General features: G+C 35.3%; 4 protein-coding genes and 1 long non-coding RNA gene across 14 annotated transcripts; 2 read left to right on the top strand and 3 right to left on the bottom strand.

Annotated features, from left to right (window-relative positions):
* Window positions 1-1380: 1380 nt before the first annotated feature.
* Window positions 1381-3841, top strand: LOC105177778 (acyl-CoA-binding domain-containing protein 3). 2 transcript variants are annotated; one of them, XR_016067241.1, is made up of 4 exons: window positions 1381-2370; window positions 2769-2874; window positions 2963-3027; window positions 3526-3841. It is a non-coding gene; the product is annotated as an acyl-CoA-binding domain-containing protein 3 (long non-coding RNA). The 2 variants fall into 2 exon arrangements; XR_849073.3 differs by having other exon boundaries at window positions 1384-2370; window positions 2769-2859.
* Window positions 3842-4216: 375 nt separating this feature from the next.
* LOC105177780 (Major facilitator superfamily protein) lies at window positions 4217-8687 on the top strand. Of its 2 annotated transcripts, XM_011101029.3 has the most exons (9): window positions 4217-4600; window positions 4695-4839; window positions 5146-5314; window positions 5401-5659; window positions 5854-5942; window positions 7052-7234; window positions 7344-7429; window positions 7684-7768; window positions 8031-8687. In XM_011101029.3, exons 1-9 carry the CDS (start codon window positions 4411-4413, stop codon window positions 8163-8165), a joined length of 1341 nt encoding a protein of 446 aa, XP_011099331.2. In that variant the 5' UTR covers window positions 4217-4410; the 3' UTR covers window positions 8166-8687. The 2 variants fall into 2 exon arrangements, with proteins under 2 accessions (XP_011099331.2, XP_088741110.1); XM_088884984.1 differs by lacking the exon at window positions 7344-7429 and having other exon boundaries at window positions 7052-7179.
* Window positions 8688-8814: 127 nt separating this feature from the next.
* LOC105177779 (putative prolyl 4-hydroxylase 9) lies at window positions 8815-13305 on the bottom strand. Of its 4 annotated transcripts, none has more exons than XM_088884987.1 (9): window positions 13181-13305; window positions 12837-12969; window positions 12549-12668; window positions 11827-11984; window positions 11609-11711; window positions 10707-10802; window positions 10009-10074; window positions 9781-9900; window positions 8815-9130 (listed from the first exon to the last, which is right to left on the bottom strand). In XM_088884987.1, the coding sequence occupies exons 2-9, from the start codon at window positions 12960-12962 to the stop codon at window positions 9038-9040; spliced, it is 882 nt and encodes a 293-aa protein (XP_088741113.1). In that variant the 5' UTR covers window positions 12963-12969; window positions 13181-13305; the 3' UTR covers window positions 8815-9037. The 4 variants fall into 4 exon arrangements, with proteins under 4 accessions (XP_088741113.1, XP_088741111.1, XP_088741112.1 ...); XM_088884985.1 differs by having other exon boundaries at window positions 13142-13267; XM_088884986.1 differs by having other exon boundaries at window positions 13125-13246.
* Window positions 13306-14643: 1338 nt separating this feature from the next.
* QQT1 (P-loop containing nucleoside triphosphate hydrolases superfamily protein) lies at window positions 14644-19745 on the bottom strand. 5 transcript variants are annotated; one of them, XM_011101030.3, is made up of 10 exons: window positions 19490-19739; window positions 19210-19254; window positions 19028-19107; window positions 18280-18354; window positions 17484-17587; window positions 17169-17325; window positions 16975-17062; window positions 15541-15613; window positions 15334-15464; window positions 14644-15218 (listed from the first exon to the last, which is right to left on the bottom strand). In XM_011101030.3, exons 1-10 carry the CDS (start codon window positions 19579-19581, stop codon window positions 15146-15148), a joined length of 918 nt encoding a protein of 305 aa, XP_011099332.1. In that variant the 5' UTR covers window positions 19582-19739; the 3' UTR covers window positions 14644-15145. The 5 variants fall into 5 exon arrangements, 4 of the variants coding, with proteins under 4 accessions (XP_011099332.1, XP_088741621.1, XP_011099333.1 ...); XR_016067586.1 differs by lacking the exon at window positions 14644-15218 and having other exon boundaries at window positions 15389-15464; window positions 15541-15874; window positions 19490-19745; XM_088885494.1 differs by lacking the exons at window positions 14644-15218; window positions 15334-15464 and adding an exon at window positions 15749-15874 and having other exon boundaries at window positions 15596-15613; window positions 19490-19745.
* A 2293-nt stretch (window positions 19746-22038) lies between these two features.
* Window positions 22039-26333, bottom strand: LOC105177782 (Chaperone DnaJ-domain superfamily protein). Its single transcript, XM_011101032.3, has 5 exons — window positions 25916-26333; window positions 24575-25444; window positions 23857-23942; window positions 22993-23133; window positions 22039-22768 (listed from the first exon to the last, which is right to left on the bottom strand). The coding sequence occupies exons 1-5, from the start codon at window positions 26291-26293 to the stop codon at window positions 22624-22626; spliced, it is 1620 nt and encodes a 539-aa protein (XP_011099334.1). The 5' UTR covers window positions 26294-26333; the 3' UTR covers window positions 22039-22623.
* Window positions 26334-26553: the final 220 nt, after the last annotated feature.

The following is a 26553-nucleotide window of genomic DNA, read 5'->3' as shown; positions in this document are numbered from 1 at the left end:
ATATAATTGATTTAATTCAACTGTATAATATTATAACCAAAGTTATTTATTGCAATATTAAGGATAATAAGATCAAGAATGAATAATAAATAATTAAATGATTATATTTATTATGGAGATACGTAGGGGTGACCCCTACTATGTTGTATAAATTCAAATTTTGTGTCTGAAAATTAAATTAAAACAAAACTCATAAACAATTAAGGTAAAATTCATATTCATCCTGAATTTTTTAAATCAATTTTAAAATTACTCGTATTCTTTTAATTAAATTTAAATTATTTTTTCAACCAAATTGACTTTTAGCTTAACAAAAAAATATTTAGTTTTTATCATATTACAAAAGAATATGTTTTGATGTGCTTTCTTTAAGATTAACTTTTAGCAAAATCTATTTGATGCACAAATTATATATTGTTGGAGTTGAAAAATACATAATGTTAATATAAAAATAGTTAATAACTTAAATAATTTATTAATTGAAAACTAAATAAATATATATATTTCTTATTGCTATTTTTGGTGAATGAGAATTCTGACAGAATGTATATATAAATTAAATTCAACTTAAATTAAATAAACACATAATTTTCACTTGCCATTAATAAATTATCCATGTTTTGTTCCATGCACAAATTATATTTTTTGAACTTGAGGACTTCTGTATAGTGAAATATAAACATACCTAATAATTTAAATAATTTATTAATTTAAAATTAAAGAAGCACATACATTTTCTAACGTTTCACAAAAAGATTATTTTTTTCACTCGGATTTGTATGCAAAGGATTAAATTATAATTGAAATTGAAAAATGAGAGACCAAAATGATTTAAGATAAAATTTTTGAAGCGTAATTCATATATTTCTCAAAAATGAGTTAAAAAAAATATATACAAGACTAAATAATTTTGTAAACAAGTACTTCTGCAAAACTAATCTATATTTTGACAAAACTATTATTTTTTTCTCCACGCAAAATTATAAATTGACAAAACTAATTTCTTAAATGTAAAAGTATTTTTTTATAAAAATACTATTTTTTTTCTTGTAAAGTACTAAATTCTTTTATGCAAAAATATTTTGAAAAAAGAAGTTATTGTTTTTACAAATTTACGTGCAAGGGAGTAAATTATACTATAAATTTAAATGTGAGGGACTAAAATTTATATTAATATGGTAAAAATTGAGTAGCATAATATGGCAAGAAATCGACACCGAATATTTGTTGGAAGGACTAATTTGCATTTTAATGAAAAAATAAGGATGATTTTGAAGTTAGATTAAAATATGAGGGATAGAAATGAATTTTACTAAAACAAATTACAAGCCTATACCTAAGAAAAAGAACATATGTGATATGATGGAAGTTTCTCGAGAATCAATCACAGCCCAATAATTATATTTTAAGCAGGCGCACAAAGAGAAGAAACAGCGCAGCTACAAGAAATTCTTGACAAACGATGAGAAGATTATGAAGGAACAATAAAAACAGAATTGTCTCTCCAATTTCGTGGCAACGTAGGGCTAAAGTTACACAGAGAGACATGTCATAAATTTTGGGAATGTGCAGTAGGTACTCAACTCACAGCAGAGTAGTACAACCCACCGAGAAATGGTTTGCGAGTCATTTTCGGGCGACTCTTCAGCGCACATTATTGTGAAGCTCTGCGCCAACGACGTGGGTCCATCCTTCAACAATTCCTCATTCGGATATACTTTCCCCTGGTCTGCAATATCAACTTGTAATCTCCAACAATTCCTCGGCCAATATGCTTTCCATCAACTTGTTTTTGTTCCTTTTCAACGTGTAGAAAAAATCCAGAAATCGTATCCACCGTTGTCCGTTTCTTGTTTCTTTCCCGGTTTGTGATATGGACGCGGTGGATATCTTGCTGGTTTGCCTTGTGGGTTTCTCCGTTCTGGTGTTTTTAATAGTTGAAAATCTTGAGGAAAGCAGAAAACCCCGTGATGAAACAGATGAGAGCAGGGTAATTTATGATTCTAAGAGAAAAACTGCAACTGGGCGGTGCCTTTTGGAATCAGTAAAAGCAACGAATGATCTAGGAGAGGAAAAGACATCCTGTGCTGTTGCCGAGGCTGATCGAGAATCGTCGGTTTCTGGGATTTTTGTTGAGGATGTTGGTGATCAGAGGGAAGATGGGTTTTTTGATGATTGGGAAGGAATAGAGAGGACGGAATTAGAGAAGGTTTTTGGTGAAGCTGTGGTTTTCCTGAGTTGTAAGAGCAACGCTGATGGGATTGATGAAGATGTGAAATTGCAGTTGCATGGCCTTCAAAAGATTGCTCTTGAAGGGACTTGTCATGAGTCGCAGCCTATGGCATTAAAGCTTTCTGCTCGCGCAAAGTGGTACAAAAACTTTACCCTTATTCGAGAATCAATTATAGTTTGCTTGAATTGCCATAGTTTCTTGAAATTGTATCTTTATTTTAATTCTTTTGCTTCTTTCCAACATTTTAGTACTTAATCTTCATTGATATTGAGTTCTTTAAATTGTTTTGCTACGGGTTTTTGGTTCGGTGTTTTATTAATGCATCAATAAATACGATTGGTGGATTGTGTTTGTCATCCAATAGGATAGCGACTTAGTTCTTGGCAGATTCGTGGTGTAGTCCCTGTATATGTGTATTATAAAACCAATTCTACTGCATAAATTCAGGTGCAATGTTGATGGACCGTGGTGTCCTCCTTACTTTTCCATTTTGAAAACCGAAGAAGAGCTGATCAAATTGATTATGATGTGACAGGAATGCCTGGAAACAGCTCGGGAGCATGAACAGAGAGATGGCAATGGAAGAATATGTTAATACTTTAGATCGGGCCGTCCCAGGGTGGAAGGTGAAGGAGACTTTTGTTAGTACAAAAGTTTGCATTAAGTTAATTTAGATGTTTCTTGAACAATTAAGTAGTCAGTACATCCTGAATTTCTCCTGTGGCGCAGGCTGTGGGTGCAGGGGCTAACATCGACCCCGCCGGAAAAATATTGAGTTGAGGCTGAAATTTAAGGTAACTTTCAGCTGTCAGTTGATTTGGTCTGTCATAAGAGGTAAATCATAGTGCGCAGATTATCATGTGATTTTACGTACTCAAACTTATAGAACGACGGTAGGATTTTAAGTGCAAGGGCCATACTCTACATGAGAATGAACTATGCCTGCATTGACTTATAATTCCTTGAAAGGCAAGCACCGAACAAGGTGTGAACTGTGAAGTATTCATCCTAACTACTTTCTAGGAACTTTATAGCGACTTTATGTCTTGGTGCTTGTCTATGCATGAAAACCTTAATACAAGGTGCACTGCGTTCTACACAATCTTTCTGTCTACTCATTGTTTCGGCTAACATTTAAAAGAACATGATTTTCTTTCTAGTAGAAGGTCCTTCTTTAAACAATTAGACTGCAAGGGCAAAGCATGGAAATTTGAGTATGTGCTGTTCTTGCTGCTGTTCAACCATCAAAGTGGATATTATTAGAGAAGCTGATTAGTTTAAGTTGCATTCAGGTCAAGAAGCAAGACGACCTGTTCGACTGCTGGATGGTCTTCTCGACTGGAGAGTGCACCGGCCGGCTAGGTTACTGCTGCACAAAAGGATCCGAAGATTAACGCCGCTCGTCCCCAGCTAGTTATTACACTAGTAACCACACCATTCAATACAACAAGAACTGATTACTTCAATTCTGTATTAATTTATAACTTGTTCTTATGTCAAGATCAGTACTCCCACCTCCATCCTAATATTTTGTATACCATTTATTGATTATAACTTGAAACAATATTTTACATTGAATGATGGAATTACCATCATACTTGATACTTCTGTCGCTCTCTCGCACTCTCTCTCTTGCTTTTCTTGCTCTAATTTTCCAATCTTGTCAAATTTGATTAATGTAATTAAGTACACTTAGACAGTTGAAGAATATCCCAATAGAAAACTAGTTTTATTATTACAAAAAAGAAATTTTAAGCACGCTTTGGGAAAATATGGAAATGTTGCTACTTTAACATGATGATGCAATGAACAACCCACTTAAAACTCAGAACTTCGGCAACTACCATGCACCAGTCTCACATGGCAATGCAAACAAATTCACATGTGGGCCGAGCTAATTTTCGGTCATGGACCCAAATGAGGGTTGCGGCTTTTTTATCCTTGGGCTGAACTATTAGTTGGTATTTACTTTACCAGGAGCAGGCCCTTTTTTCACTTCTTCTTCTTTCGTTTGGAGAAGCCTACAGCCCCATTTTCCAGCTAAAAACCTCACGATCTTGCATCAAGAAAGAAGCAAACCAGTTGATGTATTTGAAGGAGCACTTTTAGTTACGATGATCCGTGTCACGGTTTCTAAGGATCTGAACAATTAGCGTTTCTGTTTCTCCTCCCGAGCAATGGGAGTTGTAATCGAATCCGAAGTCTGGGAACTAAACACAGCGCTATACATATTCTTGTTCATCTCCTGCCTCTTTTCAATCTTCTTTTTGCCCACCAAAACCGCCGCAAATGTCTTCGATCACGCTTCTCCCGCTTCTTTTCTTCGGTTTCAGCGGAACTTTCTTGTCCTCTTCGCTCTTTCCTCAGGTCCCTTGATTTGCTGGTTTGCTTTGTGTTATTTACGTGGGCTTCCTCTAATTCTTTTTTTGCTGACTGGGGTTTATTTTTTTTGTGTGAAAAGTAATGGAGGGGTTGTGGGCTATGTTTGGAGAATACGAGTTGGCCTATTATGGATTGAGTAAAGAGCAATTGCTGAAGTCTTTATACATTGGATTTGCGGTCTCTATGTTTATTGGGAGTTTTCTTGGAGTGCTTTCTGATTTACTGTGAGTGTAAAGGATTTAATTCAATCAGTTGTGCCATTTAGTTTCATTTCTACTATGGAAGTGTGTTCTTTTGATCTCCTTTCTTGGCGCTTTGTAATTAAGGCTAGACCTGCAAGCTCTCATAAGAAAGGTTGTTAAAATTGTGTAATTTATTGAACTTTTTAATTACTTCTTAAACAGTAGTTACTTGAAAAGGTTTTGTTTTATGGGCATGTGCACAATGTTCTTCCTCGACAGCTGTTTTGCATTTTATAAGCAAATGTCTTAGAAGTAGAGTTTTGATTGTTTGAGGATTTATTTGAGCAGAGGTCAGAGGAAATTCTGCTTGTTGTTTTACATGCTGCATCTTTCCGTGGGCATATGGAAGATAGTTAGTGGAAGTCCAACTATTTGGTTGGCTAGTATCTGCCTGTCACTGGCCTCTTCAATATATTACTTCAGTTTTGAGACGTTGATGGTAGTCGAGCACGACAAGGTTTGTTTTTAGGGTTTTCTCTGTAGCATATTGCCTGGTGCTGCTCTGTAATCACTGATGATAACTCTGCATTTTTTCTTTTGCAGCATGGGCAGCGGCAAGATTCACTGAATGATATGTTTTGGTTAATGACTTTTGTTGAATCTGCATCTTTTATCGGCAGCCAGGTTCTTGGTAACTATCTCGTTGATGGTAATGTGAACAAAAACATTACTTCGATTTGGAACATAACAGTGGTTCTGGCTGTTATTGCTCTTATCTATGCTGCTCGATGTTGGAAAGAAAATCCCCAAAAATCCACATTCAAGGATTATCAAATGTCATTTTGTAGACATGTTGCCAGTGGTATGTATTGGAACTTGGTTGGTTTATATCAGAATGTAATCATAAATACTTATATATGTATATGTACAATGGAACAACCAAATATTATAATGGATACATCCACTAGAAAACCAGTATAGTTTTTGAATTTCTTTAACGTTGTCTGAAAATTCCTGCAACCTTCAAGTGATTAACTTTACAGTTACATTTGATAGATAAAAGGATATGGCTGCTATCATGGGCGCAAGCCTGCATCCACTTCTCCGTTGCAACATTCTGGATTCTTTGGGCTCCCACTATTGTTGTAAGTTTTTTAGTGCAACACATTGTCCCTTGGTTTTTCCCTTACCATGTTAAAACACTTCTCGCTCAAATCTCATTAGTAGTTTATGCAGATTTTAGTGCCCACTTGTGATCTTTTTTTTTCCGCCCGTTGCTTTTGCACTTGGATATGGGTTATGCCTGTATAAGCCAAATACTATAGGATAGTTTGGTGTTTACTTTGCATGATTGGAGCCCAATACAATAGCTTGAGCCCAGCATTATTTACTATAGAAGCTCCATAACTCATCCCACCAACCTTGGTGGGTTGAGTTATCATGAGAATAGTAGCCATTGTGCAAGGACTTGAAATGTCTTTTTTGTCCCCAATTCTTCACTTGCATTTACCTTCACAATTGTGCTGGTAGTTTTAATTCTTTTATTTTTTTCGTTGGTAATTTTACTTTAAGTTTTTTAACTGTAGCAATATTTTTCGCGGGATTATTTAGTAACAGTGAATAATTTTTATTTGTAATGTTATTTTAATTACGTTGTTTATAAAATTCTACATAATTTGTTATTTCTGTTTTAGTTTAATGTGACGACTGAGATTGTTTATTTGGAATTTTTTGTAAATGTGTGTGCCGTAGTGTATATTGCACAATGTGAGAACTTATCTTAATTTTAAACTAATTTATCTATGCTATGGTTTTTCAAATGGACTTAAAAATATAAGAAGGGCAACAATGTCATTTGGCCTTTATACAAGTTTATCATATCAAGTAAACATACTAATTTTTAACCTTAAAATATAATACACCAAAGTAAACAGCTATTAAAAAATCTCAGATTTTTTAGTCATTCATTTAATTAAAGATATCACCAATTTAATTGAATACTAAGCAAACGGGGCCTTAAATTACCAAAAGATCTGGAAGCCCAAAACAGATTTCTGCATTTTTGCATGACTATAAACTTAACACGTGCTGTAAGCGCCATTTCCTTCTCTCTAGTAAAACTTATTCTGATATGTTCTAATCTCCATTTTGAGTTGGCACTTGGAATCTTCTTTTATTCGAGTACTTTTTGTTTCTTGGTTAATGATGCAATGTATGGTAAATCTCTGAAATTTGTTTGACTTTATTTTTATAGGCTGATGGAAGAGAGGTGTCATTGGGTTTAATATATCCTTGTTTTCTGGGTTCAAAGATGCTCGGTAGCACTGGATTCCCATGGTTTTTCCATGGACCATTGGCTCTTCGGATAGAGGAATGCCTAATGTATGCTTTTATTATAATGGGCATTGCTATAACAGTCGTTGCCTATGATTATCAGGTGTTAAATCTTACATCATTGATCTGTTGGTGAACAATTTCCTTAACCTTATTGCTGTTTGATTTTCAAGATTGACATTCTAGTCTAAGATTGGATGTCATATATACAGGAGATTGGACTTCTTGTGACACTGTTCTGCTTATTTCATGCTTGCATTGGTGTGGCTTTGCCATCTCTTGCCAGATTAAGAACCATGTAAACTGTTTTTGCTCTTCTACTGTTTTTCACTTATAACCCCTTACCTTGTCATGTGAGGTTTGCTTGCATCTGCTATTGTTAGTTCTTATTGATTCACTTCATTTATACATGGTATCTGGCACCACAAATATCCTCCTGCACTTAATTCATATGAGCTTATAGATGAAAGTCGGAAGCTATTATGGACCAGTTATCTGTTCTTATGGAAGGTTTAATTTGTTTTCTGATCCATCTTCCCGCTCTATGTATAGGCATGTGCCAAATGAAGTTCGTGGAGGAATGATGAGCCTGTCTCTCTTGCCTGCAAATGCAGCAGTCTTGTTTTTTCTAGTCCTGGTATGTTTTGTAACCATGTTGATTCATAATTGGAACTAGAAATTATTATAATTGGTTTGTTGATGATGGTTTTAATGATAGAGTTTAATATGGGCGATATTCAGTGTAAAGTAGTTTAAAGGGTCTTCTAGCATTCGGAGCTTGTGGGATGTAGAGAACCACTGTTTTGTATACTTTAATAGCCATCTTTTTTTTGTTGCTTTCAGAATTTTCTCTAAGATCTTTTCAAATATGTGAATAATTGTCATTATGTCGATTGCAGAGAGGTTACTACCAGTTCATTGGGAATTCAACTGTCATTGCATTTGCAGCTCTTGGGCTTTTCTCGGCCGCCGGTTGCATGTATACACTAAAGAGGTGGGGAAAGCAACTACACCAGAGCAAACACAACTTGTGATCTGTATATCATCTCTCTGAAGTTCATTCTTGGCAAAGTCTCCGAGGTGGTAATTGTTTACCAGGCGCGGTGAATCTGATCTTTTGACATTTTCGAGGTGAAAACTGAAGTTGCGACAGATGCTGAAATTCTGTTCATGAAGCATGCATGAAAAGGAAATGAGGGAATCAAGTAGAGCATAATTCTCCAAGGTTCTCTAGACTTGTGGGAATTAAGAGGAGGTAGTTATGAGGTTGCATGTCTAAATCTACATTCTTCATCAGGCAATGACAGTTGCTTCTAGGAGAGCATACACACTGGCTGTTAGATAATGTATCCATCCGTGTCTATTCCTTTCAGGTCTCTATGCCTGTCAGTTGGATGCCTTTCTACCCACTGAGCCAGAATAGGAGCTACACTAGTCACAAATTATTTAAGGTCTAGCATCGCTTAAGAAGTTGTATAGACCTTTTGCCTGGTACTTTTATAAGTTGAACTTCTCAAGTCTGCGAAGTTTTGAGTAAGGACAATTCTTTTCTGAAAGTTGTAGAAGTAAATTACGCATATAACATAATTACTGCATTGACAGCATGAATGGAAATTAAATATGAGTGGGGAAAAAAGAGGCATGACTAAAAAGATATGGGGCTTGAAAAATTGGTTCAATTGATTGTGCAAATTATTCTTAAATAATTCTCATGGCACTATGGAACCCTTAACATGGTTTATGTACCAATTTTCTCGGAAGAATTTGTAGTTTTGAGTCGAAAGATAAATGTTACGAATACTATATACACTGCAAAACTTGTTGAGAAGTCCAAGTTTCATAAAAAATGGATGCCATGTTTCTGATTCTAAATTCCGCAAAAATCCTCATAACTCCTTTACGTCTATTAATATTCATCATCCTGCTCTTGATCCCTAATCCATTTGGTGGCTACCCATTTTTCACCTTTGATTACTGGACAGCTCCCATGAAGAGATGTCTGCACAAAGTACCGAAGCCATGCACAGTGAGAAATATCTCATCATTAGGACAAATGGGATGTGATTTTTAGCAAGTAATGAACCCAAGCAACAGGTAAACACGACAGTTTCCATGTGAGAATGCAAGGTGAATGTCCTTAACTACAATAAGCTTTAGTTGTAGCATCGCAATAGCTCAAGACAACCTTTTTCACATGCAAGTCAAAATCATTTCTACATCTGTGCTGCTTCAATCATCTCACCAAATGTTCTAGGACTTCTGGTTAATTGAAAACAACCGATGTAGCTAAACGCACATCCTATACTCTTAAAATATCTGGAACCACTTACCAAGGGAGAATGATTCTAATGAAACTCATGTCCACTCACCATTTCCGTCATAGCACTCTCTGCTAATCAGAATTTCAACAACTCATCTTATTGCATGCTACCTCATTAAAGCAGAGATAGAGAGTCCTGACGCAATCTAAATCAAGTTGTTCCTGATCCTAGTTTCCTACTTTTCCTAGATGTTTCAGCTTATACCCATCTTACAGCTATCAAATGAACAAAAAACATTAATAATAGAATGCAAATGATATAAGGTGAAGCCATTAAATAAAAATAAAAGCTGATCTGAGGAAGATGGATATATAGCACGGCCACTCACAGGATCAATTGTACCATTCGGGAACAGTGAGTAGAATAAAAGTCCATCTCCTCTATGTGGCCTTACTTTTAGACCAACACATTTGCGGAAATCATAATTGGCATCCATGTTTTGCCCATTCTGTACATAAGAAAACATTGAGTAACAGCAAATTACAGCATATGAGGCACCCCACAGGTAGCACTGACACGAAGAATCTGGGACCTAGCAAACGGGCAAGGAGCTTACCTCAAAAGGGAACATGGTTTCACCCCCTTCTTCAACATCAGATAAATACAAGAGGAAAGAAGCAACCTGATAAATTTCAAACAAAAGTGAGTTCACACAATTAAAGCATTACAAACTAACAAAAACTGCACATGTATAACCCCAAAAGTGTGGGACATTGACAGACTTAGAGAAAGTTATATGAAATCTTTGCATCAATGAACGGTTTAGATGTCATTTAGGAACCAAGAAGTATCAATGCAGAATAGCAAATTTGTGGAGGATAGGATCCAACTCATCAGAGTGATTCGTCTTTACCCTTATGAAATTATTAAATAGTAAAAGTGCTAAAATGAAAAAGAAGAAGAAAAAGAGATATAACCATAAAATCTGGTATACTTAAGTTGATCCAAAAAAAAGTACAAAGGAATTTCGTAAAAATTTCATATTGTTACCACTCCGCAACACTGTTGTATGAGAAATATAAATATCATTTTCAAATTTCTTCGATCAAACTCCAGGTTCGTTGCCGTGAACCAAAGGTAGAAAAAAGGTAAGACAGTATCATATGACATGTTGCCTAAAGGTTATCGGCAGTCTCATGTCATTGATTGTTCTATACAACCACCCCTATATTTCAACTTTCTGCACACTAGGCTATAATTTATAACTGACTGTTAAAATGCCATAACAATAATCTAATATTAGGATCCTGTTACCCTTTGGCTCTTCTGCGGACCATACTCGGCAGGATTGAAAGCATCATAATGCGAATGATATCTCTGTCCAATCTCATAGCGCAAGACATTGAAGGCCTACAAGACAATTATAGACATCACAGAAATTTATTGAATTAAGAAGATATCATAAGTTAAACAAGTCAAGTCAAACCAAGTCATACAAGTCCAAGCAGCAATATCATCTCCTGGACCAGCACACAGTAATTGCTCAAACAGAAAGAAAAAGAATGGGTTTGAAGAACTTCAAAATCTTGATTGATCGTGTTGGTTGAAACTAAAATGTATTCCAGGTTTCATATTGCCCATTGTACACAACAACCATCGCAGTGCAAATTCAAATCTAAGTACGATGCAAGAAAACCATTCTGGGTACAGTATTATACCATGTGGAAATAGAGGTTGTTGCTTTGATGACTGATGAGTAGCAAAATATTTGGTGAAAAGTGCAGAATAGCATTTGGGTTACTAGCACAATCACACATTTATGATATTGGAAAGATATTCCCCATGACATCCAAGATTGATGTTTCATGGTAACTCTACAAGCTAAACTTGCTACCCATCAAATATATTGTTCTCAAGCATAAATCATTTGACAGGAAATCCTAGTATAAGAAACTGCTAGCAAGCTTATTAATTTCATCCCCGTCTGTTACAAGGTGTTAGATGATTTTACAGGCTGATATCTGATAGGGGAGTGCATTTTATTTTATTGTTGAAGCTAGCATTCAAGGGCATACATATGAGCCTATACATATTTTTTAAGTTTGAGTGCCAAAAAGGCATCATATTTTTGGCATATCATAAAGATGAACTCACTACCATAAATACAAGTCAAGTGGAGATGAAAAGAAAAACAGCTTCCTGCTGAACCTTTGTACCTCTCCATGAGTCTTGGGAAGCATTGTCACTTTGGCAATTTTTGACTCAATCCGATCCAGGATTCCAGTTCTGTCTTCAGATGCACTAATAAACATGCCAGAACTAATAGGAAAATGATAGTACAAAGCATAAATTAACATCTGATACTTGGAAGGAAATCAAACAGAAAATTGAAAGGATTAATAAAGATTACAGACTCCATGCAATCAGTAATCACCTCGTCCTAATTCCTTGGGTATTTTCTGCTGTTTCACCCTTGCGTAGAGCCAAGGATGATGGTTTGAGGTGAACCTTTGCCATTTTAATAATGCTTTGGCATTGTTCTGCAGTAGCAAAATTTGGGAAGTATAATGCCCTGGGATTCCAGCTAAGAACCTACATAGAGAACCAAAGTAACAAAACTTTTGTGTGAAAACAGAAAAACAAAGTAGTATAACAAAAATAATAGTTGAAATCATTTACAAGCATCATACTGGACATGTACAATCCAGTAATGACATGTTCATTAAGGTTTGAGGTCCAAGCACTCACTCAAAGCAATGGTCAGAAGTCTTAGGTTAAATAATTTGTTGGAAAACTAAGCCCATTAAACAGAGTCTAATTAATGAAAGTTCCAAATAGCCAAGACCATAGCGCAGCATCAGCAGGAGGGACTGTCAATAAAAGAAGATAGCACTTAGCATTTGTGGCACCAGGATAAAGCACAAAACGCCAAGAATTAGTGGATTGGTTGACAGCAAACTGACAAATATCTATTTACCTTTTTCCCATAGGATTAAATGCCACAACCCACATAAGTTTCGCCACATCACACAATTAATTAAGTTCTATCCTCTAATAAGACCCAGTAATACTGGAAACACAATGGACACAATGCCGTCCGATGCAATATCCAAGCAAATAAACAGAGTTGGTTCAAACTCCGTCGCAAATACATACCTGAAAGGGGATCGCCTCCACAGACCCTTCGCCGGTGTCTCCACGTGGCAGCGCCTCGAATTCTAATTTCCTCTCTTCCGCCATTTCCCGCATCCGCGGCCTTAAATTACTCGGCATCTCCTGCCGTACACACTGAACTAATGACTATTGCCTAAACACACACACACACACACACACATATATACACACCTAAAAATATAGATATAAGACCTATACAACAAAAAAGACCTACAAATATGCACACAATCATGATCTACATCTCCTTTATTTTCTTTAATGTAAACAAACCTGCTGAAACAAAAGCGATGAACCAAAAAACCCGGCAAAAAAGAAGAAGAGGCACAACAGGAAAATCGAGGGCAACCCTAGGCCGCTCCAACTTCCTCCACCGATTTTACTTCCTTTGATCCTCATCTTCCTCCTGCGTGATCAATGGAGAGTAATTGATCTTCAAATTTTTGTTTAAAATTGATTGATTATTCAGGTGCTATAAACAAAAAAGAGGAGAGTGGTAGACTGGTAGTAGTATTAGTAAAATGGCAGGAAGAAAGGAATGGAAATGGAGCAAATCTATACAACAAAGACTTTCGTACGCGGCGGGAATTCTTTTCCTTCCCTCCGACTCAGCTTACTTAAAATCTATGAGTTGGATTTTTCGTATTCATAATTCATATTGCCTTTGCTTTGCACCTTCCCATTTTACAAACATAATATTATGATCAAAATACTGACATAATTACATTTACAATTCTAATTTATGGTCCCACTATGTAAATTATTTTTGCTTTCTATATAATTATATAAATCACTCTTAACATTAAAAAAATAAAAATATTTTGTATAATGATATCGACATTTTTTATGTGGAATGTATGTATAATTTTTTAAAAATTAAAAATAATTATATAAATGATGTTGACATTTTTTTATAAAAGTATATGTAATTAATTAAACGACAAAATTAATTTGTATGAACAGATCGTAGATTTGTAAATATAATTATCCCTATAACATAAATTTGACAGAAGTTGAAAAGTAACAAAATTGGTTAATAATTCAATTTACTTTGATGTGATTAAATTTTTTTATTTAGGATAATTACAATGAACTTTTTTTTTTATAGTATGTAATTTTTATACACATTTAAATTCAAAATTTATTCAATATATTAATCGAGATAAAAAAATCCAAAAAACTACTATAAAAGTACATTAACTTATATTTGTGAGTCTTAAACTCATAATATTTTGATTGTGAAGCATCCAATCTTATTAATAAATAAATATTAAATAATATATATTATTTCATTTGCATTTGTATGCGCTTAAAGTAAACATTTGATTTAGAATATTAAAAAAAAAACATGTTTTTTGCTTTTTTAACATTGAAGAAGAATTTTGCATAGATGTGATGTGAAATAATTGCAGGTTAGGAAGTTGATTGGATTATGATTTGGTGTGATATGGTGCAGTGTACGTGGGGCGCAGTTAGGCAAATCAAATTACATGAAATGAAACTGTTTGCGAATTGTGGGTAATTGATTGGTTAATACAGGTGGCCTCCATTATTGTGGTGACATTTGATTCTTTCACTAAGTCACTGTGATTTGATGTGTTCAAATTCGAAACTCCGGACGATTTGATGTGCAACTCATCAACATACATTTCATTTCCATCTCATAATTCCAACATAGAAAGAGAGATGGGAGAAGATGAATCCCACCTAATCTTATACAAGAATTTCTCATGGTTTTTGAATTTAAATTTTGAGTATTTTATTTTATTTGATGAAGATAGAAAAGAAAAACAAAAATAAACAAATATATATTAAAAATAATATATATTTGAATTTATTTTTACAATAATTTAAAATAAATATTATATGTTTGATATTATGTTTTGAAAGACAAAAATTATTATTTATTGTAAAATCATATTTCTTTTATATATATATATGTTTATGTTCAATATTGTATTTTTTAAAAACAAAAAAATCCATTCATCAGATTATGCATTTTTTATATTATATTTATATATGTGTGTCTTTATATATATTATATATAAAAAGTCCAAAACAAAAATTAACACAAATAAGGTGTAAAAAAAAAATTGACGAACATTGAATATGTTTGGACTCATATCGGAAATCCTCCAAAAATGATACCAAACAAAGCCTACACTCACTGCCTCCAACGTCTCCAAGTTTATACAACACCTCACCTTTAGAAATCTGATGTTGCTGAACTCCACATTGGCATAGTGAAACAAACAAAAAGCGGATTCGTCCAAGGATTGGATCAACATCTCATGATTTCCAGGTGTAAACAAGGTCCCGATGGTATACAGTTTACAATATACTGTTCAGTCTGGAAACGACATCATTCTTTTTTACTGTTGACACTGCATCGCATTGGAGAATATTGGACGGAAACCAAACCATGCAGACACCGCATTTTGGTCAGTGTCTTCTCCAAGATAATGTTAAGCAAAAACATGATGATTATGGGTAGCTGCTCTGTCAACGGTGAATTGGTGAAGCCGCAGCTTGGCAAGAAACTAGGATCCCATAAAATATACAAAAATCCCGCTCGGCTGGTTTCACTTATCATCAGATTCAACGTTATCAAACATCTCATCATCCTTCATGTACTTCTCCTGCACAGCCGCGACTGTGAACTGCTGTGTCAAGGAAAACCGATTGAATCCATTCAACTGATCAGATTTAAGAATATAAAACTCCAACAGGCAATGTTTGGATCAGAAAAATCAATAGGATAAAAGGATATCTATAATAGTCCCAATCGACGGGGCCAACAGCGATTTTGCTGAATTCAACTGCACTTGCGTCTATGCCCGCAAATATATATCCATTGCTCTTGTCGATCAATTTAACTAGATTTCCAACACTCTCTTTATCCTGAGATGACATGGATTAAGAACAAAACAATGAATAATCAGCAAGACTCGTTAACCATGCAAAGGAGTTCTCATACCTGGATGTCCAAAGTGGTGAAATTGACAAGACCATAATCTTCTATCACCTCACAGAGCTCCTTTGTTAGCTTTCTACACGGGTGCATAATAGAATTTTTGAGTTAACTAGCAGAACACAAAGGCAGATACTTATAGTATCTTCAAAAGGGAATCAACTTATTGTAAATGAATATAAGAAAGAAACTGAGAAGGAGCCTGCTATCCAACTCTCAAAGAATGCCAGCGCCATGCAATGCACGAGATAGCAAAATCTGGTGGTTGGTGAGATGAATATCCCCAGCCAAGTGGGTTGGAGCATGACGTAACAGAGGAATGTCTTCAGAGTTAAATAAGCTGCAGTGATTAATTGCTTGATGTCATGGAATAACTTTTTTAATTATGGCGACTGGAGAAAGGGAGGATTTTTCAAATGTTGAGGTTAGATTTCCTTTAATTAATGAAAGTTCTCAAGTTTTTACGCTTCATTCTTCTCACTGTATATTGGAGGATATTAGATTGGTGAAGAGACTGGAAGCAAAGTTAAAGGAAGCAAGAACTCTGGGAAGTCCAGTTTTATGGAGTTATTTTGCCAGCTCAACCTTCTGGCCTGTCAAAATGTTCACATGTTATCTTAAGATGATGTTTCAGCTATGAGATGGTATCCCTAGCAAAAGCTTTGCACAGATGTTTCGCTAAGATGCTCTTTTAGAAGGAGCACCCAGGATGAGGAAAAGAGATAATGATTAACCAGATAGAATCCGCAAAATAAGACAATGAAATCTTTTCAAGAAAAGCAAAGAAATTAGAAAAGAAGGAATACAACATACACTTAAACCACTGGGTAAAGAGACAAAACACAATGACGGAAAAAGCAAAACTACTAATGGCAACAGGAGATTTGCTCATTGAAGAATATCTGAAACATGATTCTTGACACAGAGATAAAGGTAAAGAAAACAACTCATCAACAATTACCACAACAGATTACCATATGAACTACTCTTGAACTTGCTGAAGAACCTAAAGATCATAGAACAGCAGTATAAACATCCCATCTTAGTGTCCGGCAAGATGGATGCAGAACATGCTTCTTAAAATTCTATAATTATACATGCATGACAACTATCTACATGATTCCAGTGCACTCTCACCTTATGTTAAACATAGAGAAAAGAAATATAACTGAAAATGATCAAATATGACTACTGAAATGTACCCACACCAAGAGGACTTCATATTCATCTGTGGTTAGCTAGAACCAATTGAGACACAGGATAGAATGGCAAGACAAACAACAATTGATGGATAAAGATACCAACTGGTTGCTCTAAATAGTATGTCGAGGGAAAGGAGAAAACAGAAAGAGATTGATATTCCAAACAAAGTCTCTAACACTATTAGAAACTTTTCGTGAAGTTAGGATGACCATGTATATAGTCTGACATGGGTCATACCTATGCTTAGCAGAGCGAGGATCCTGATCAAGGTGATGTTGTAAATAAGACAAATCTTGCACATCAGTGTAGAAGTCAAGGTTGAAAGCTGCGGAACAAGCCAATAATAGCTCAAACATGATTAGAAACTCAAGAAATAGGCCCCAGAAGAGAGATGTTACTTGATACTGATACCAACATAATATTGTTCTAACCTAGCTTGCCATAGCTTTCAATCAGATCAATTTTAGACAAAACATTGACATGGGGAAGCTCCAAGTGTAGCATGGTTGATAACGAAAGGAGCAAGGCACTCACATACTTCCCTGGATCACTGCAAAGATGGGCATCAACTAAATGCACAGCAGTCAACTGCAAAAAGTAGGGAAATCACTAAGAATCTGACATGAAAAACCTGGCATTACAACAACCAAACAGCAACTCTCTTATCTCAAAGTTGGACTTTGCATCCTAAGTTCAGCTTCAAAATGACGTTCATGGTAAAGCAGAAAATTCCGTAAGAAATATACCCTGAGATTTAACTTCTTTATGAGTTTCATGATAACTCTCTTCGCGTTTTGGTGAAGGAAAAAGAGTTCCACTTGGCCCGGGAAATCAAAGAGAAGATAATGATCTGCAGGAATAATGTTTGGTTGCTTTTATGAATTATATCTGAGATTGAACTAATTTAGCAATAAGATATATCAATAGCCACATGAACTGATGGAGAAACATGTGAAATGAGCAAGTATGTACAACAATATTCTTGATGGAAGTCTTTATCTGAAAGACAAGCAATGGTATCAAGAGTTTCTCAAGAAGCATTGACAAAATTCAGCGTTGATGCTATTATAACTAATGAGTTTAGAAATCTTAAGGGTCGTTGCATTTTTTAATTGTTAAATTTCTAATTACATTGAGTTACAGCACATGAAACATGACGCCTAGATTGTATCTATCCTCACCTTCATCAGATAATACACTGAATGCCAAACAAAGTTTGTCATGTGGAAGTCCTAAACCTAGTAATTTATACGGTTGAAGGTAATAACTCTGTAAACAGACATGCTTAAACACAATTAATTTCAATTATCAATAACATTGTAGAAACTGCAAGCAAACTAACATTAGAATAGGCAATCCAAAAATAACTATTGGGGTAGCAGCACATGATAAGAGCATTTAAGAGCACAACAACATGAATACCCTTTTCTGAAATATCCAGGAAAAGATTGAATGTTTCCAGGTGATCACCATGAAATAGCTCACTGATTCATAGAAGCATTTGCAGATCAAAATGAAGTGATATTTAAATAATATAGCAACCTTTGAGCAGGGGTTTCAGTCTGGATTCTAACCAATCAATGTTCTTCTCCAAATAGTCCATGCAATAAACAAGACCTGTAAGACATGACAGAGTATTTTCAGATTTAGGAGTTCCGGCATCCGAATAAGTTACCAACATGTAATAATTACAGAAATAACCACTACACCTCAAAAACCAGGGACTCATTGCCTAGGTGACTATATTTATTTTTCAACTTCTCATCGTGCAATTTGAAAGCACATGTGTTCCACTTGGTTACCCCAGTTCAGTTTTTCAACCCCAAAATGTTGTCCAAAACACCCCATTTTTTAAACTAAATTACTGCTGCTATAAACTACAATTTTGAATTCCAGTGAGAAGTCTGTAAGCTTGGAAAATTCCACAGTGGACTGAGATGTATGATTGTTGATGCAGCACATTTTGTTGTTTCATACCATGACAAGTTATATATATATATATATATATATATATAAAAATCCAAGAACTTCTCCTAAAAAGTTATCTAGATCCATTTCTCATATCAAGCACACAACTTTTTGCAAATTCATCTATCTATAAGGGGAACAAGCACCTGAAGCTGATAGCTTGATACCCATCTAGCATGTACACACAGTAGCAGTAATAAAAATTTAACCTTTAAAGATAACCACACTCGTAAATGGACCTTCACGCATATAGACTCCTAAAATGTTATAACCCCAGAATGATTCCAAAAGGATGCAGCTATAATTCAGAAAACGGTCATACCTCCATTAGGACCAAGTGAATGCTCAGCCATGACATCAGAGAGCTTTATTAAATCCTCGATGTTTATAGTACATTCATATCTTCAACATATAAGGAATTAACTAATCTAAAATCCCAAAACACAAAATGGATAAACAAGAAGCTACTTAAAAGCCTAAGAAAATAACTAATGAACTGGATACGGCAAAGCATCATTCGCGGGATCCAAATTGATCACTGCCACCTTCCTGCAACCCATTACGAAAAGGAGATTTTTACTACCCGGCAACAGCTCAAAACATACAACTCAGTTAAATCCTATCTCAAGAATTAAGCAGAATAAAACTTTTCTCCACCAAACCACACTTAGAAATACATAGAAAACTCCTTCGAGCGACATTTACACATAATCGGATACCATATCATAAATAATCAGTTTCAACAAGACAGAGTCGTTGGTGTGCACAAGTTCGAGAGGAGTACCGGCCGATGAGCTGGAGAAATTGAGACATGCCATTGCAGTAAGTGGTCTTGCCGGAGCCCGGTGGTCCAATAACCACCTGACCGAAAACCATTTTTCCTTCTGATTACTTTCTTGGAAATTTGATTGTGTATGTCGAATAATTAGCAAGTGTATCTCCGTGGGAGTTCAGTATAGTTAATGATGAAACTAGAAGCTTCGAATTGGAGAAAGTTTCTCTTCGTGCTGTCGCTTGAGAAGGGCTTAAACCCTCTTCAAATCACTGTTCTCAAAGTCGGATCGGACCTTCCAAAGTCAGACCCGTTTCGTTGTCAAAACGGGTCACATAATACCCCTTTTGCTTTTGTAAAAACAATTTCTGCCTTTTTTAGTAATAGAAGCAATAAATTATCTCATTCAATATTAAATACAAAAAAATTAATTAAATATATAAATAATTTTATAAGGAGGCAATATATAAAATTTCTTAATAAAAACGTATAAATAGGTATTTAGGTTGAATAACTCCATACTAAATAGCCTAAATAAATATAATATAATTAATACATGATTTTTTTTTTTCATGTCACCCAAATAAGTCATATCATAAAATAAAATACAGTAGCATGTTTTGTTTTATAGAGAGTAAAATTGAGGTAAGTAGCCATGTTCTTTATATAATGTGTATATTTGAATTTGTTTGTTGTGTGAACGTGAAATAGTTTAAAATACGAATTGTATGTTCAGTTTTATTTTTTTGAAAACAAAAATATAATTCAGGGTTAAATTATATTTATATATATTGTATTTGTTTATGTATGTTGTAAATGTAAGTGAATTCACATGGACAACATCAAATTTTCTGAAATATGTTGTAACTGTCAGATAATTTGAAAAGGAGTACAAGTGTGGTTTGACCCATAAATAAAACGGACAAAATGCATCATACCCTCATGTGTTATTTGAAAATAGCAATTTACATCATCGTGTTAAAAAAATAAGCAATTTACCCCGTATGTTTTAATAAAATAAGCAGAATACCCCCCTCATACAAGTAGTGTGATACACGTGCCCAATTCTTTTTTTATTATTTTGTTTGTATCTTTTTTTATAATTGTTGGATCTTATCTAACACAAATCAACAGTTCGTATTACATTTGTAACAATCTACGATTTAAATAAAATTTTATTTAAATTAACAGTTGATATTTATTTTTCAAAACTCAACGGTCCAGATTTAATTTATATATATAAATTATATACAAAATTTTAAAATATATATTTGAAATATATGTCATATATATGATATCTATATATATTATCTATATATATTATCTATATATATTATATATATATATATGTATGTATAGCCCAATCAAGCCAACCCACTCCTCTTTAGACCGCATCACTCCCCAGCTGTCGTCGCCCCATTCCCCTCCCCTTTCCCGTCTCCCCTTCCTCTCCCCCACCCTTGCTGTCGTCCCCCTCCCCTCCCCCACCTCCCACCGTCTCCCCTTCCCTTCCCCTGGCCTCCCGCCGTCGCCAACCCCCCCTCCATAAGCCATTTTCTTTTTTTTATATGTTTTTATTAATATTATATGTATGTATAACTTATACATTATTTTTTATTTATATTATATATGTATATATTGTATATATATGTATATATATGCATAAATTATAATTATGTGTATAACTTATATAAATATGAACCATCAATCTGATTCAAATAAAAACGAGCAATTGATCTTATATGTAAATATGAATCGTCGATCTAAATAAAAAAAATTTAAGCTATTGATTTGCTTATCAAATCTCCACCATCAATATATATATATATAAAAAATCATTCGGTTCAAACTATGAGTATAAATATCATTTTATAGGTAAAATTTAATCAAAATCGCACATAAAACACGTGTGTTGCCTCTTACATGAGAGGAGTATTTAGCCTCTTTTTTAAGAACACAAGGGGGTAAATTACTATTTTCATATAACACAGAAGGACGAGATGCATTTTGCCCTAAATAAAACTGAATACTTCTTAATTTGAATTAGAAACATTAAATCAGCTTGTTTGAAAGTGGAATGCAGAAAGGAATCACCGGCACCGGCGCCCATCCCACTCTACAGTACTTCGACTAGGTGATGCGATTCTTGGAATAGGTGTTTTTTCAGTGGGAATTGATATCATGTGATAGGTAATCCATACAAATGAAGAAATTATGCTTTTTGATGCAAGTGTTCATGATTTAGGGTCAAATACTTGGCTCTCGAGTGCACTAACAAAATCTTGTAGGTAAATGAATACTCGTCTCTGAAAATTGAGACATTAGACTCGTGGACTGACCTCCCTGGATATTTTTCGTACATCCTGGAGGACTCTGGTTGATCACTTTCACAGTCCTCGGAATCCCTATTGCAGCAGCAAGCTTCAATCCCTCAAAGGTAGTGCAAGCATACTTGCACACATATCTTCTGAGGTCCCAACCTTTGGAGTACAGATGTTTCTGAGTTCCAGGTCATTATGCATTTTGAGGCAGTATAGGTGTGTCTGTCGGGATCAAATCCAAATCAAAAGTGTAGGTGCTACCGCTTCCGAATTTTACAATGTCTAGGAAATTACACTTCTAAATAGGATGACGTATTTACAGGGAAGAGATTGTAACATACATTAAAATAACATAAAGCACCGCTTCAGGTATACCGTATCTGGCCAGGTGGGTGTTTCTGCCCAGGAAATCCACTACCAAGATGCTCCAAGTGCTTTTGTCCTTATTGATTCATGCTACACCCTTTTTATGGATTTTCTTATGAGCTTACACAAAAAATAGTCTACTTTCCATCTCTGGAGCTATTGTTCTAATCTCCAGAGGATAACAATGGAATCTGTCTCCTCAAGTGCTATGGCTACATGGGACACCAAATACCATACACCAATACTTTCAACTTTACATACCTATTCACAACACCATCTATATATTCTAGAAACAGCAGTAAGAAGTTGTACGGCTTTCTCACAATTGGACATCATCACCAGTTTCCAGTTGAGGATTTGTGGTGACAGATTCTCCTAATGCTTAAGAGACCCCAAGCCTGATATGCCAGGGTTATAACACCAGAGATCACTATCATCCAATCAATCAATTGTTCTTAACTAGGAAACTTTCTTGCACCAACTGAACACCCTTGACATTTTTGCTTCAACTCTATCCTTAATCGTCCTTTTTCCTCTTCTCAAATCTTCAATATCCAGAGTCCTATAGGCCAGGGCAAGCAAGTACATTGCTGGATGAAGTCTCCTGCAGATGACATTGAATATCATAAACAGACTCCAAAAGGGAACAACATAGACAAAGGATGATAAATTGTGCTACTATGCCAATCTCTCCTTTCTGTTCGAAAAATTAAATGAATAGGACTTAACAGAGTTTATTTTCCAGCAAATACTATGTTTGCCTTTCCAAAGGAAAAGTGATCTTGAAGAATCTTTGCATGAATTTTGTAGAGTCTACAAATTACTTACTCCTCAAAATGTTGATTCGTATCTAAACCGTCCCAGTATCTCTGGGCTGGAACTGTCTTTCCTTTATTATCTCTTCCAAATGTCTCAACATACCAACCTCCTATATCATGCATTGCACTGCGAGGCTCGAACAGCCAAAATCTGTAGCAGGAAAAGTTAAACACGTTCATGAAGATAGACATATCCAAATTGAACAAGGAAAAATACAATGGAAGCATGTAGGTAGTTAGGCACAACATAATTTTAAGAAAAACAGAATTGCTTTCTGATTCCAGGCTCTAGTTAAATACAAAACAGGGTTCACATTTCAAAGTTCTCAACTTGGGCATGAATTTAGGAAACTAAGTTACTAAAGCAGTTTCGTTTAGAACAATTAGTTTCATGGTTCCAACTTTGCCAGCAAGAGAAATGAATTTATCCATGAATTTGAAGAAAAATGGCTTTGGGAGCTCCATAGCAATTTAGGCCAATGGTTTTAATGCTTTGACAAAGGGCAAAGAAGAGAAAATCTATATGCCAATCACATGTACGGGAAACAAAAAAAAAAAAAAAAAAAAAGAGTTATCTTGACCAAAGACTAGTTAATAAGACACTGTTTCCCTTTAGGAACTGAAGGAAGGGATAAGGAGTGCTGGGCAGCGCTTCACCGGTTCAATAGGAAGGAATAGAACCACGAAAGAGAATTCCACAGTGAATTCTAAGGGTCTACCTTTTTACTCAGATAAAGATCAAGGAACGAACCCCATGACCAACAGTCTCACTCTATGAAATTTACAATTTTAAAAAATTTAGAACAATTCTAAGATAAAGTAAGGTTGATACAGAAGTTATAATCAAATAGAGTAGTAAAAATCTGCTGCTTACTTGCTTGGAGGCAAACGGGCTCGACTACATCTGCATTCACAAACTGAAACTTCCTTTCCGACACGAAACCAATGCAAGTGTTTCACCTGAACACAGTCAATGCAAGAATAACCACATTACATATATCTCAAGTATGAATCCATTTATAAGCACTTCTAAGGTTAATAAGATAAAGAACCAAAACAAAAGGCACCACACATGTTCTTGAACACATTAGTCATTAGCCTTCAATATGAATCAAAAGATTTTTAACCAAAACGCCATGGCTAGCTTATCAGAAATTGGATTCACCACAAAATCCATCATCGTGAAAATACAAGGAAAAATAAATATATGAAACAAAGAGCACATTCCAAACCATAGTCTAAGCCAGAATCTTTCAGCATGAAGGAAACCAACAACCTAGTATGTCATGCATAAAAGTAATTATGCATGTTTCAATTGTCAATTTAATGCATACATATAATCCTGAAGAGAACCCCTAGAAACAATCTTAACAATTTCTAACTCAAATCCTCATGCCCCAGGAGTAGATAAGAAAAGGCAAACATGAAAATAGTACCGTAAATTGTATATCTAATACTGACCACAAACCAATTTAACATTCTAATATTCTATGATTCATATTTACATAGGTTTTGATGCCACCATGTTAGGAATTTCTCTTTCTTTTTATTTGATTTTATTTTTGGTGCACAGTGTAGAAAATTGCACAAACCAGCATTGTCCTATGCTTCATGATCATATGGGTCTTCATGCCACTGTTGTTGTAGACATAGCAAGTCCCTTCTTCAGAGGTGGTTCCCAGACCTTTTATAGTTCCCACAGGAATTCTAGATCCAACTGGTGAATCTGTAGATCTATCTTCAGGACACAGATGCCCTGGCTCCTCACATGAAGTAAGATAAACATGTATTAGGTCTGCAGCAGCCTCATCCTCAGTAATAGTAAGACTTTTAGCGGGAACTCTTGTAGCCACAGCGACAACTCTTCCACATAAATGTAACTCTAGATCACTATATGCATCGGATGATTGATAATCAGTACTGATAGATTGCTTCTGGAAATCGTTACCTTCAGCTACGTCAGACTCAGGTTGTGCCCTGCTATTATAAGCCAATTGGACTGATCCCGAAGTTGCAGATGTTAGCTTTCCAGTGTAACCATGTGATAATTCACGATACTTGTTTGCCAGACATACCATCCCAAAAAGGTCTCGGCCTGAAACTAAGTGTAGCACCTCGGTTGTGGTATGCATAGACCTCTCCTCAGCTTCAAAACAGTTGGGAAGGAGATCCACAGACTCAATCTCAGGTCCATAGTATGCTGCATGCAAGGCCGAATAAAAATCTCTTTCCAAGACGTCAAAATATCCTGATCCAGCTGTCACTCTTCTTTCAGATAAAATATCATTTATTGTATATCTGTACCATTTCAACCATTCCACAACTTCCATCTGCTTAACCGGGTATCCATGGGAGTTATAGTTGAAGATGATCGTATCTCGTTTAGAGTGCCTCTCAGTGAAGGTTCTTTGAGATACAATATGCCGATCATAATGAGCCCTCTTGGTAGAGTCTGAGAGAATCTGAATTCAATCAAGTTATAAATCAAGTTAGAGCTTCTGATTCCAAGACATCTTAGTTACAAAGGTTTACTGGAATATGATGTCATACACGACCTTCTGTGCAACACTAGAGAGATTCCACGAGTAGCATCAACTGTTAAGGAGCTAGAAAGTTAATGCCAAGCATAAGGCCAACGAAAATAGCAAACTGATCTAGGAACAGCAGAAAGTATTTCACAAGGTCAAGGATTATGAACTGAAACGAACTCTATGCTACCCGCCGGAAAATCAAACAGTAATGTTTGTCCATAAAATTAAACAGACAACACCATGGATTCAAAATAAGGCCCCGAAAACAACAAACGGATTTCTTAAACTAGAAATTCAGCTCTCGATTCCGAAAAGTTATAAGAGGAACAGAAACCTAAATGTAAAATTCCACTCATTTCACACGCAGAAAAACATAGTAGACCTGCAGAAAAACTGATGCACCTCATAAGCAGCGAGGATTTGAATGAATTTACTGGAAGCATGAGAGGAATGGTTTTGCGAGTGAGCTAGGTCAGGGTGAGTTTCCTTGGCCAACTTACGAAACGCAGCTTTAATTTCCGCAAACGAGCTGGCACGCGACACCCCGAGGATATCGTACGCGTTCATCCCGGCGAATTCAGGAGGAGCCATCCACTCGGCGCTGGTGCTCAGCCGCCGTTTATCACAGTAACTCGGGTACAAGAAGAGAAGGAAAATAGGATAAGAAGCCAAAGTGGACCCATAGACATCACATGAAAATTGGGTAGGAAATGAAGTGATCGGCAGCCGGCGACGGCAAAGAAGACGTTGAAGAGAAGCGAAATTGGTGGCATACGCCATGGCTGGGGGACTTGTGGAGAAACCGATAGCCGAATAAAAGTAGAATTTATTAATTAATTTATTAATTTTTTTAAATTTCATTTCTCTCTTATTCATTTTCTGGAATTTAGGTAAATTAGAAAACGAAAATATGATTTAATAAATTCATAAATGTGAGTAAAACTCATAATTTGGGCCGGTTATGGTTGACTACTCAATTCATTTTACAATATATATTTTTTACAAATCCTTCTTTTATTACTTTTTAGATATTTCGTGGT

The sequence above is a fragment of the Sesamum indicum genome, linkage group LG9, assembly GCF_026168435.1.
Source record: "Sesamum indicum cultivar Baizhima isolate 11 linkage group LG9, ASM2616843v1, whole genome shotgun sequence".
Lineage (NCBI taxonomy): Eukaryota > Viridiplantae > Streptophyta > Magnoliopsida > Lamiales > Pedaliaceae > Sesamum > Sesamum indicum.
This window is presented reverse-complemented; position numbering and strand designations above follow the sequence as displayed.